The sequence below is a fragment of the Sapajus apella genome, unplaced genomic scaffold, assembly GCF_009761245.1.
Source record: "Sapajus apella isolate SASKATOON/1434 unplaced genomic scaffold, GSC_monkey_1.0 scaffold21, whole genome shotgun sequence".
NCBI lineage: Eukaryota > Metazoa > Chordata > Mammalia > Primates > Cebidae > Sapajus > Sapajus apella.
The window spans coordinates 5,806,320-5,818,708 of NW_022436961.1; the positions used below are offsets into that span (position 1 = coordinate 5,806,320).

General features: G+C 49.9%; 1 protein-coding gene across 1 annotated transcript in view; it reads right to left on the reverse strand.

Annotated features, from left to right (window-relative positions):
- Positions 1–3,600: 3,600 nt before the first annotated feature.
- Positions 3,601–12,389, reverse strand: part of EIF4EBP1 (eukaryotic translation initiation factor 4E binding protein 1) — a 29,310-nt gene continuing 20,521 nt past the window's right edge. Inside the window, exons 2-3 of the mRNA XM_032288236.1 lie at positions 6,615–6,794; positions 3,601–4,044 (exon numbers count right to left, since the gene is read on the reverse strand). Of these exons, the coding sequence (XP_032144127.1) occupies positions 4,013–4,044; positions 6,615–6,794 (212 nt within the window). The 3' untranslated portion in view covers positions 3,601–4,012. The remainder of the gene's footprint in view (positions 4,045–6,614; positions 6,795–12,389) is intronic.

Below are 12,389 nucleotides of genomic sequence, written 5' to 3' on the forward strand. Positions count from 1 at the left end.
TAAAAACACTCATTTCTCTCTCCTGGGTCATGATGGCATGTGGCGTCTGTCCAGCAGTTCTCGGGGGGTTCCTCAATGGCAGAAACAGTGGTTTTGGTGATGTTGGAGGGTCGCAGTGCCAGACTGTGATGGTCCCCTAGAGTGCGCATCTCTATAGAAGCTTTGGGGCTCAGTGCACACGCATGTTCAGATGGACCACAACAGTCTCACTTTCCCCAGGATTTTAACTTCCTTGAGGACAAGAACTGTGTTGTGGATTGTGGCCATTCCATAGCATCCAGCCAGAACTGATACTCGGAACACACCTGGGGCCCTAGGGAGGATGCTTCTGCTCAGTGGGAAAGATGCACACTTCTTTTATTTCTTTTTTTTTGTCTCTATTTTTCAGAGATGGGGAGATCTTGCCATGTTGCCGAGGCTGGTCTCGAACTCCTGGCCTCAAGGGATGCCTTCCAAAATGCTGGATTACAGGCATGAGCCACCATGCCCAGTCTAAACAATTATCTTACTGCAGCCCCTGAACTATCAGATAAATCATTTTTTTAAACCCTGTCTCTTAGACCTTGAGACATAAGACCAAGAAGGGAAATGGAGTTATAGGCTGGCAAGACCTCTGGTGGAATGTCAGAGTAAGTTTTTTCTGTTGTTTGTGAGACAGAGTCTCACTGTCACCCAGTCTGGAGTGCACTGGTGCGATCTCGGCTCACTGCAGCCTTCGCCTTGGTTTGGGCAATTCTCATGCCTCAGCCTCCCGAGTAGCTGGGATTACAGGTGTGCACTACCATGCCTGGCCAATTTTTGTAATTTTAGTAGAGAAGGGGTTTTGTCACGTTGGCCAGGCTGGTTTCAAACTCCTGACCTCAGGTGATCTGCCCAAGTCAGCCTTCCAAAGTGCTGGGATTACAGGCATAAGCCACCTCATCTGGCCCTTTTTTTAGAGACAAGGTCTTGTTCTGTTGCTCAGACTGTAGTGCAGAAGTATGATCATAACTCACTGCAGCCTCGATCTCCTGCGCTAAAGTGATCCTCCCTCCTCAGCCTCCCAAGGTTGTGTGCCACCATGTCTGGCTAATTTTTAATTTTTTTTTGGTATAGAGATAGGGGTCTCACTACGTTGCCCAGGCTAGTATCAAACTCCTGGCCTCAAGTGATCCTCTCACCTTAACCTCCCAAAAGCATTGAGATTATAGTCAGGAACCACTGCACCTGGCCTTGGAGCAAGATGCTTTTATCTGAAAGCTAAGGAATTGGGAAGCCCGAGCCAATCTCTCCTTTGAGGCTACTTGAAGCTTTCATTGTTCTTTGCACTGGTGGTGGCCCATCCTTAGCGTCTCTTTTCCATCAATATGGATACTTTGCTGTGTGCTTAGAGGCAGCGCGCCAAAGGCCAGGCCTGCCACACATCACCATGTGCCTGGACTCAGCTGCTTTCTGTCCTTGTGAGGGAAAGGGCTCCAACCCAACTATAGAGAAGGCCAGGCAAGCAACTTGGCCACTGATGATCTGCTGCTGTCCAAATGGCAGGTGGACAAGCGCCATGTACCTGGAGCTTAAGTAAATGCCAGCCACTGCCTCTTGTTCACAGGCCATCCATCCACCCCCCAGCATATCCTGTAATGAGAAATAACCTATTGCTTCTCAGCAAAGATCTCTGCCTAGCATTCAAGACCTTCAGACACCCCACCCTTCTTTGGCCATTTGTAAAAGTCATTCTCGCCCACACAAACTGCCTGCTCTGATGTCCCATCCCTGAACACCCAAGCTCCGCAAGACCACCTGAGCTTGGAAACGCGGGGGCCCTTGCCTCCCCTAACCCACTCATTCCCAGGTTGGAGCTGTAGCATCACCTCCATGAAGCCTCAACTCTGTCACTGGAGTGCAGTGGCACAATCGTGGCTCACTGCAGCTTTGAACTCCTGGGCTCAAGTGTTCCTCCCGCCTCAGCCTTCCGAGCAGCTACGACCACAGGTATGCACCACCATGTCTGGCTATTTAAAAAAATTTCTACAGAGATGGGGTCTTATTGCATTGCCCAGACTGGTCTCAAACTCCTGGCCTCAATCAGTCCTCCCACCTCAGCCTCCCAGAATGCTGGGATTACAGGCTTGAGCCACTGTGCCCAGCCTATGCTACCTTTACTTTTGGGCAGATCTTTTTTTTTTTTTTTTTTTTTTTGAGACAGAGTCTCACTCTGTTACCCAGACTGGAGTGCAGTGGCATGATCTCAGCTCGCTGCCACCTCCACCTCCCAGGTTAAAGCAATTCTTCTGTCTCAGTCTCCCAAGTAGCTGGGACTAGAGGCAAGTGCCACCAGGCCCAGGTAATTTTTGTATTTTTAGTAGAGACAGGGTTTCACCATATTGGCCAGGCTGGTCTCGAACTGCTGACCTTGTGATCTGCCCACCTTGGCCTCCCAAAGTGCTGGGATTACAGGCATGAGCCACTGCGCCTGGCCCACTTTTGGGCAAATCTTACATTTCAATGAAAATCTTTAAGGCAGAGAGCTTGTCTGTGTTTGTGCCACTCATGACAGCTCACACAAAGTGATCACTTGGCAAAGGTCGAGTGTCTGTGGATCAGATGCCACACTGGCCAAGGCAGGGGCTCCTCCCTTTGATTCTTGTATGGGATGGACCTTGAGGGGAAGGTGACAAACTTGACAGGCTTGGGTTTGAGAGAAGGGGGAGAAAGCCCGGAAGCAAGGCAGCTGCCTTGCTGCTAAAAAACAAGAGATCAAGAATAGCAGGGCATGGGCTGGGTGTGGCAGCTCACATGTGTCATCCCAACACTTTGGGATGCTGAGGTGGGAGGATCACTTGAGCCCAGGAGTTCAAGACCAGCCTGGGCAACATAGCAAGACCTTATCTCTACACAGAAAAAACTTAGCCAGTCATCGTGATGTAAACCTGTAGTCTCAGCTACTCAGGAGGCTGAGGCAGGAGGATCGTTTGAACCCAGGAGTTTGAGGCTGCAGTGAGCTAGGACCGCACCGCCACTGTACTCCTGCCTGGATGATAGAGCAAGACCTCATCTTAAAAAAAAAAAAAAATGTAGCAGGACTCCAACCAGGTCCCACGTGCCATTCAGCAGCTGTGCAATTTTATTTTACCTGTTCTTGTGCCAGTCTTCTCACCTGTAAAGTGAGGATAACAGTTTTTCTACTTACCCACAGGATCAGAGTCAGAATCAAATAAGGATAGCCCCACGCTTCAGAAGCACTGTACAAGGCCGGGCATGGTGGCTCATGCCTGTAATCCCAGCACTTTGGGAGGCCGAGGGAGGTGGATCACCTGAGGTCAGGAGTTCAAGACCAGCCTGGCCAACATGGTGAAACTCTGTCTCTACGACAAATACAAAAAAACACTAGCTGGTTGTGGTGGCAGGTGCCTGTAATCCCCGCTACTTGGGAGGCTGGAGGCTGAGGCAGGAGAATCGCCTGAACCAGGAGGCAGAGGATGCAGCGAGCCAAGATCGCGCCATCACACTCCAGCCTGGGCAACAAGAGTGAAACTCCGTCTCAAAAAAAAAAGCAGCACTGTACACATAGCAGCTGGTGTTAGTTACCATACAGAGTTGAAAAAAGCTCAGACAGGGCCCAACTCTCGGCCCTAGGGCGAAGGTGGCTTTTATTTCCTCTCTTGGGGAAGGAGGGGGAAGGGAGCTTTCCCAGGCACATCAACCTAAGGAAGGGGTGGTTGCGCCCCCGATCATTCGGAAGGAAGGGCTCGTTCTTGTCCACTTCCTGGCCCTTGGCTGCAGGGTGTGCTAGCTGGCAGGGGTCACTCCCCTTGGGGCGGCAGCTCCCGCATCAGTGGAGGCACAAGGAGGTATCTGCTGGTGTTCACAAAGAGGAGGGGGCAGGTGCCCTGAGTGAGGGAGAGAGGGCTGGGGTGGCCGACCCCACGCCGACACCTGCCCAGGATGACCAGTTTTATAAGGCCTGGCTGGTGGGACTCCTCCCGGGAAGGGCCTGACGGGCCCCTTGGCAGCGCTCCGTGCGATGGCTGGTGCTTTAAATGTCCATCTCAAACTGTGACTCTTCACCTGGGGAGAGAGGGGACAGAGGGCCAGGTCAACAATGGGTGAATGCTTGGTATATGAGGCTGTTCTTTCATTGCTATAAAGAAATAGCTGAGGTTGGGTAATTTATAAAAGAAGTTTTTGTTTTTTTTTTTTTTTTTGAGATGGAGTATCCGTCTCCCAGGCTAGACCATAGTGGCCCAATCTCGACTCATTGCAACCTCTGCCCCCTCCTGGGTTCAAGAGATTCTCCTGCCTCAGCCTCCTGAGTAGCTGGGATTATAGGCGCCCATCACCACACCCAGCTAATTTTTGTATTTTTAGTAGACACAGGGTTTCACCTTGTTGGTCAGGCTGGTCTTGAACTCCTGACTTCAGGTGATCTGCCCACCTTGACCTCCCAAAGTGCTGGGATTACAGGCATGAGCCACTGCGCCCAGCCAAGAAAAGAGGTTTAACTGGCTCATGGTTCTGCAGGCTGTGCGAGCATGACACCGCTTCTGTTGGCTTCTGGGGAGCCTCAGGGAGCTTTTACTTGGGTGAAAAGCAAAGCGGGAGCAGGCATGTGACATGGAGGAAGCAGAAGCAAGAGAGGATGGGGTGGCGCTGCCACACTTTGCAACAATCAGATCTCATGAGAATTCATTCACTATCATGAGGACAACACCAAGTTGTGAGGGATCTGTCCCTATGAACCAAACATGTCCCACCAGGCCCCACCTCCAACACTGGGGATTACAATGTAACATGAGATTTGGGCAGGGACAAATATCCAAGCTCTATCACTTGGGCTGAATTTTTTGTTCTTTTTGCTTTTGTCTTTAGAGACAGGGTCTCCCTCTGTTGGCCAGGCTGGAGTGTAGTTATGCAGTCATAGCTCACTGTAGGCTTGATCTTCTGGGCTCAAGTGATCTTCCTGCCTCAGCCTCCTGAGTAGCTGGGACTACAGCCATGGACCACCACGCCTGGCTAATTTTAAAATTTTGTGTAGAGATGGGGTCTCACTTTGTTGCCCAGGCTGGTATTGAACTTCTGGCCTCAGGTATTCCTCCTGCCTCAGTCTCCCAGAGTGCTGAGGTTTCGGGCATGAGCCACTGTGCCTGGCCACCAGCTGATGTTTTAGGGGCCAGGGAGAGCCCCTATCAAAAAAGTTATCAAGTGGATAACTTGTTTAGTTTCACAGTCTCACAGCTGGAAGGGAATTAAGCTTGAGACAATCATGCTGAGTCTCATCTGATTCATATGAAACTCTACTTTGAGCTTTTGAGCTGGGGCTGGAACATGTTAAGTCTTTGGGGATAGGGGGATCAACTAAATATATTTGTGTATGAGAAGGACATGAATTTTGGGGGTACAGGGCTGGACTGCTATGGTTTGAGATTCATACAGAAACTTAATCCCCAATGTAACAGTATTAAGAGGTGGGGCTGTTAAGAGGTAATTGGGTCATGAGGGCTCCGTCCTTATGAATGGATTAACCCATTCCTGGATTAATGGGTTACCACAGGAGTGTAACAAAAAGCCAGCTTGGTTCTCTCTCCTGTGCCCCGCTTGCCCTGTGATGCTTTCTGCCATGTTATGATGCAGTAGGAGGCCCTCAGCAGAAGCCAAGCAGATGCAGCCACCATGCCCTTGGCCTTCCCAGTCTCTAGAACTGTAGGAAATAAACCACTTTTCTTCATAAATTACCCAATCTCAGGTATTCGGTTACAGCCAGAAAAAACAGACTAAGATACAGGCAACTCCTGTCTGTCTTGAACTGTGAGGTTCCCAAGATAATTATGAATCATGTCCTGCGGGCCCTGGGGAGATGAATTCAGCTGCTGTCAGCAGGGCAAGCCCAGCTGAGGTTCCTGCTGCTCCCTGTCTGGGCCTGGTGTATGGCCTTCCAGGTGAAGGGTCAGCGGGTTCCAGACTGACTATAGTTGCCTGGAAGTGCTTAGGAGAACTCCAACACTCTGCCAAGCCAGCCAGGGTGCCACAAAGAGTGCATTACTGACACCACCACCAGAGTGGCTGCTCTGATTACTCGGGAGGTGGGGACACCAGGAAGAGCCCAGCTACCAAAGGTCAAATCGGCAGACAACTGGCTGCATTGTTTTTACCTGTCTTCATAAAGATCCACTAGGGATCAGCAGCCCAACAGGAGGCATCCCGGATGTATTTCTCATCTTGCAGACATGTAATTTCCCAAAGGACAAGTACACTGTGTCTTTGATAACTTGTCTCTTGCACCACAAACATCATGGGTGTGTTCCAAGTGGAAATGCTTCAGGAACAACTATATGGAGGGGGATGCTTATGAAAGTTGCTGTGTGCAGCCACTGCCATTTCAAACAAGCTCCACGCTGATTACATGACCAAATGGTGCCAGATCATCTTTCCTGAGGTGTGTGGGCCCCTTTCAGGGGGAAAGTTGCTACCAACGAAGAGTTCAACCTCCCCACCCCTACTCTCGCCCTCTGGGCTCTGAGCTGCCCCTTAGAAGGTAGGGCAGAGGCCCTGTCGTTCCTCCTCCCTGGAATTCCTCCCAGTGGACGGACTCCAGGAGCCTCATACATTCCCTTTCCCAAGGGCCAAGCCCCACCACTCACCGCCTGCCCGCTTATCTTCTGGGCTATTTCGCAGGTGGCTCTGGCTGGCTACCGTGGGGGGCTCATCACTGGCAGGGCTGGTGACCCCAGGAATGGCAGGCAGATCCCTTGGGGGTGTTTTGGTCACAGGTGAGTTCCGACACTCCATCAAGAATTTCCGGTCGTAGATGATCCTGGTACCTAGAAGGGCACAAGAAGGTTGGTGAAGCCACCTGCAACCTCCTGCCTGCTGGTTTTTCCACTTTTTTGAGGCGTGGCTCCAGTATAGGCAGCAGATTCTCCTGAAAAAAGCCAGAGGAGGCCAGATGCGATGGCTCACGCCTGTAATCCCAGCACTTTGGGGACTGAGGCTGAGGCGGGCAGGATCACCTGAGGTCAGGAGTTTGAGACCAGTCTGGCCAACATGGTGAAACCCTGTCTCTACTAAAAATACAAAGATTAGCCAGGCGTGGTGGCGGGAGCCTGTAATCTCAGCTACTCAGGAGGCTGAGGCAGGAGAATCGCTTGAACCTGGGAGGTGGAGGTCGCAGTGAGCCGACTGCGCCACTGCACTCCAGCCTGGGCGACAGGGCAAGACTCTGTCTCAAACAAACAAACAAACAAAAATAGCCAGAGTACTGAGGCTTATTTGGAGGCCTGACTGCCACCCAGAACTCTGCTACCTCCAAACAGCCCCGACTCCCGCTTCACATGGAAGGATCTGATGGAAGGGATCTACAGGCCACCCACTGCACCTGTGTCTTCCCAGAGCTCTGTGTACCCTGTGCTCCGTCCCTAAAGCCCCTCAGCTCACCAGGGCTCAGTGTTAATTACTCATGACAATCACATATCACGTTGGAAAAAATGCACTTCTATTCATTGTTCAGTCCTGTCCTTACGGCACTCCCGTGCGATAAGCAGAATAGGTATCTTCAGCTGCATTTTACAAATGACCAAACAGAAAATTTAAGTGATTCAACCAGTCTAGTAAAAATAAGAACTTTTGCTGGGTGTGGTGGCTCATGCCTATAATCTCAGCACTTTGGGAGGCCAAGGTAGAAGGACTGCTTGAGCCCAGGAGCTTGAGACCAGTTTGAACAACTTAGTGAGATCCCCCACCCCCTACTTTTTTTTTTTTTGAGATGCAGTTTCACTCTTGTTGCCCAGGCTGGAGTGCAACGGTGCAATCTCGGCTGACTGCAACTTGCGCCTCCAGGATTCAAGTGATTCTCCTGCCTCAGCCTCCCAAGCAGCTGAGATTACAGGCTCCCGCCACCACGCCTGGCTAATTTTTGTATTTTTAGTAGAGATGGGGTTTCTCCATGTTGGTCAGGCTGGTCTCGAACTCCCAACTTCGGGTGATCTGCCGGCCTTGGCCTCCCTACATGCTGTGATTACAGGTGTGAGCCACCGTGCCCGGCTGTGAGACCCATCTCTACAAAAAAGTTAAAATGAGCTGGGCATGATGGTACGTGCCTGTAGTCACAGCTACTTGGGAAGTGGAGGGGGATGGATTGCTTGAGCCCAGGGGTCCAGGCTGCAGCGAGTCTAATTCAAAGACAGCCAAAAAAAAAAAAAAAAAAAAAAAAAAAGAATGCCTGGACTTTGCGGGGAAGAGTCAGAGGCAGGAGTGAAGGGTGGGCTCTCCTTGCCCCTAACGGCTCTCTCCTGCTGAGCGCCTCTCCTCGGCGAGGCCCCAGTGTGCCCTGCCACTGTGTGACTGTGTGACTGAACTTCCCAGATGCTCCATAGCCTGCATTCTATTCATTTTCTTCTCAGTCTCCTTTCACAAGTGTTAGTCTTACTTCTCTAGGGCAGGAGCCTGTCTTGTTCGATTATTCAGTATCCTCAAACCACAGCCAGGCCCCAGCCCATGTGCAGTTGCCCGAGTGATTCCCTATATGCATAAGGGGGTTTTTTCTCCAAATGGCCCCGACTCCCCCTTCACATGGAACGATCCGATGGAAGAGGTCCACAGGCCGACTGCACCTGTGTCTTCCCAGAGCTCTGTGCACCCTGTGCTCTGTCCCTGAAGCCCCTCAGCTCACCAGGGCTGTTAATTTACTCGTGACAATGACAGATCACGTTGGAAAAAATACACTTCTATTCATTGTTCAGTCCTGTCCGCACGGCAGGTTTTTTTTAAAAAAAAATTCGCTCACCAGTTGCGGTGGCTCACGCCTATAATCCCAGCACTTTGGGAGGCTGAGGCAGGTGGATTACCTGAGGTCAGGAGTTTGAGACCAGCCTGGCCAACATGGCGAAACTCCATCTCTACTAAAATACAAAATTTAGCTGGGCTTGGTGGTAGCACCTGTAATCCCAGCTTCTCAGGAGGCTGAGAAAGGAGAATCACTTGAATCTGGGAGGCGGAGGTTGTAATGAGCCCAGATCACACCACTGAACTCCAGCCTGGGCAACAAGAGTGAAACCCTGTCTCAAAAAAACCAACACTTTTTAAATTCACTACTGTACTAACAAGGAAAAGGAGTCTTTTTCTCAAAGTAGGGGACCCAAAATCTTTGCAGGCCTACCTGATCTATCAAATAGCAGTGAACAGTGAGGAGGTTATTATAATTTTTTGAGACTGAGTCTCACTCTGTAGCCCAGGCTGGAGTGCAGTGGCAGGATCTTGGCTCACTGCAACCTCTGCCTCCCAGGTTCAAGCAATTCTCCTGCCTCAGCCTCCCAAGTAGCTGGGATTACAGGTGCCTGTTGCCATGCCCAGCTAATTTTTGTATTTTTAGTAGAGATGGGTTTCACCATGCCGATCGGGCTGATCTTGAATTCCTGATTCAGGTGATTTGACCGCCTCGGGCTCCCAAAGTGCTGGGATTACAGGCATGAGCCACTGTGCCTGACCCTTATTTTTAGAACAGGGTCTCACTCTGTCACCCAGGCTGCAGTGCAGTGGCATGATCTCGGTTCACTGCAAACTCCACCACCTGGGCTCAAGTGATCCTCCTGCCGCAGCCTCCCATGTAGCTGGGTCTAAAGGCCAATACGCCTGGCTAATTTTTGTATTTTAGTAGAGATGACATTTTACCATGTTGGCCAGGGCTGGTCTCGAACTCCTGGGCTCAAGGGATCCACCTGGCTTAGCTTCCCAAGCTGTTGGGATTACAGGCGTAAGCCACCACACCCGACAAGGAGGTTTCTCCTTTGGCTCTGCCTGTCTTGAAAGCAGCTGTATGGCACTGATCATTTCCAACACCTTGACTGCATTTGCTGACTGCTCCCTTTTCAACAAAGAGCAGCCTTCAGGCTCAAAGCCTTCAGCGGCAGTGGAATCTAGTGAGAATGTTAAAACTATCTGCTGTCATGATTATTTCTTTTTATAGCTACCTACTATTTATGGCAAGTGAGTCTGGTTTTCCATATATAGTAGTGACAGCAATTCCTTTTAATATTGCTATTTAATATCAATAATATGATAGATTCTATGATAAAATAATGTAAATTAAAGTCAAAATCTAAGGTGATATAAGGAAATATTAAATATCTATACAAATGGAATGCAAAGTATGGTAATAATTGTACAGATGAAATATGAATAACCTAAGTTTTGGAACCATGATTTGAGGACTTCAGGAATGCCCTTCCTTATCAATAACCTTGAAATCTCTCCCTCACTTAGGGGTTATGATGAGTGGCATCCCACCAGATAAGATTCTTTTTTTTTTTTTGAGATGAAGTCTTGCTCTGTCGCCCAGGCTGGAGTGCAGCGGCGCCATCTTGGCTCACTGCAACCTCCACCTCGTGGGTTCAAGCAATTCTCCTGCCTCAGCCTCCTGAGTAGCTGGGATTACAGACCTGCATCACCACGCCTGGCTAATTTTGTATTTTTAGTAGAGATGAAGTTTCACCATATTGGCCAGGCTGGTCTCAAACTCCTGACCTCAGGTGATCTGCCTGCCTTGGCCTACCAAAGTGTTCGGATTACAGGTGTGCACCACTGCGCACGGCCGAGATTCATTTCTTATGCTTTATTTTACTGTTGTGATTTTTAATCCACAATATTTGTACATTCTGAGATTCATTTCTTGATGCTCAGCACTGGACTCTCTGTAAACTCCTGGAAAGGCACCAATTTCCATCTCGGAGACTGACCATGAATTCATGAAATGTAGCTCCATGCTGAGGAGGACCTGAGATGCTGAAGGGCAGAGGAATGCAGAGAGATACCTAAAGAGAAAGTTCACCTGCCAATCATGTTCCTCTAGTCTGGCTGTGCCCCCTCCAGGCAGTTACTGGTTTTACTCTCCTGTTCCCTTGCAGGAGAGGCAGTGATGCTGAAGTTGACAGCCCTGCTCATTGCCTGGGGAACTCCAGCGCACAGCTGTTTCTTAGGAGGCGGGTGGTAAAAGGAAAGAGCCAGGCTGCACTTTGGGCTCCGTTCCTAGCCAGCTGTGTGACCCTATGCATGTAACTCCTTGCACCCCCTGCTTTGGGCCGCTGTGTCCTCATCTGTAAAATAAAGACCCATGCACCTTCTGAGTCTGAGTGCCTATGAGCCCAGTAGATTACAAATGGAAAGTGGTGGGGTCCTCTTTTTGCAGGGCAGGGGCAGGTGTGAAGGGAGGAAAGGGAAGACCAATTTCGAACTCTCTTTTTAAAAAAGTGACCCAGGCCGGGCACAGTGGCTTATGCTTGCAATCTCAGCACTTTGGGAGGCCGAGGCGGGTGGATCACAAGGTCAGGAGATTGAGACCATCCTGGCTAACATGGTGAAACCCTGTCTCTACTAAAAATACAAAAAATTAGCTGGGTGTGGTGGTGGGCGCATGTAGACCCGGCTACTCTCGAGGCTGAGGCAGGACAATCGCTTGAACCTGGGAGGCGAAGGTTGCAGTGAGCTGAGATTGCACCACTGCACTCCAGCCTGGGCAAGAGCAAGATTCTGTCTCAAAAAAAAAAAAAAAATTATTAAAAAAGTGACCCAGATTTGTTTCAGTTCTAGACGCCAGATGTGGCATTGCTCCACTCTGCAAGGCTTGGGGCTGTACGATCATCCCCTCCCCAGAGACCCTAGCGTTCAGGCAGCAGGGGTGGGGACTCACTGGACAAATGGCTGGACATCTTGGCTCCAGATGGGACCACTTTTTTTCTGTTGTTTCTTAATCTGTGAGACTCGGCAAGAGTCTCCCTGCTTCTTATTTCCCCGAGGCGGAGGTTGCAGTGAGCTGAGATCGCCCCATTGCATTCCAGCCTGGCGACAGAGCGAGACACTCCATCTCAAAAACAACAACAACAACAACAACAAAACCCAACTCCCATTCCCTTCTTCCTCTAGGCCCTGGCAACCAGGGTACCACTTTCTGTCTCTCTGAATTTGACCACTCTAGGTATCTTATATAAGTGGAATCATACAGGATTTGCCTTTTCATGGCTGGCTTATTTCACTTAGCATGATGTCCTCAAGGCCACTCCACACTGTAGCCTGTGGCAGGATTTCCTTCCAGCTGAAGGCTGAATAACACCCCATTGAGAGTGTGTGCTCATCATGCTTATTCTCTCCTCCAAGTGATGGACACTGGACTGCTTCTGCTTCTCAGTTACCGTGAATAACGCTGCTATCAATGTGGGAAGACAAATACCTCTTCAAGATCTTGCTTTCGCCAGCCTGGCCAACATGGTGAAACCCCGTCTCTACCAAAAATACAAAAATTAGCTGGTGTGATGGCACACACCTATAATCCCAGCTACTCTGGACTCAGGCAGGAGAATCGCTTGAATAAAATAAAATTTAAAAAATCATTAATTAAAAGAGAGAAAGAAAAAGTCTCTGTGCTCTTT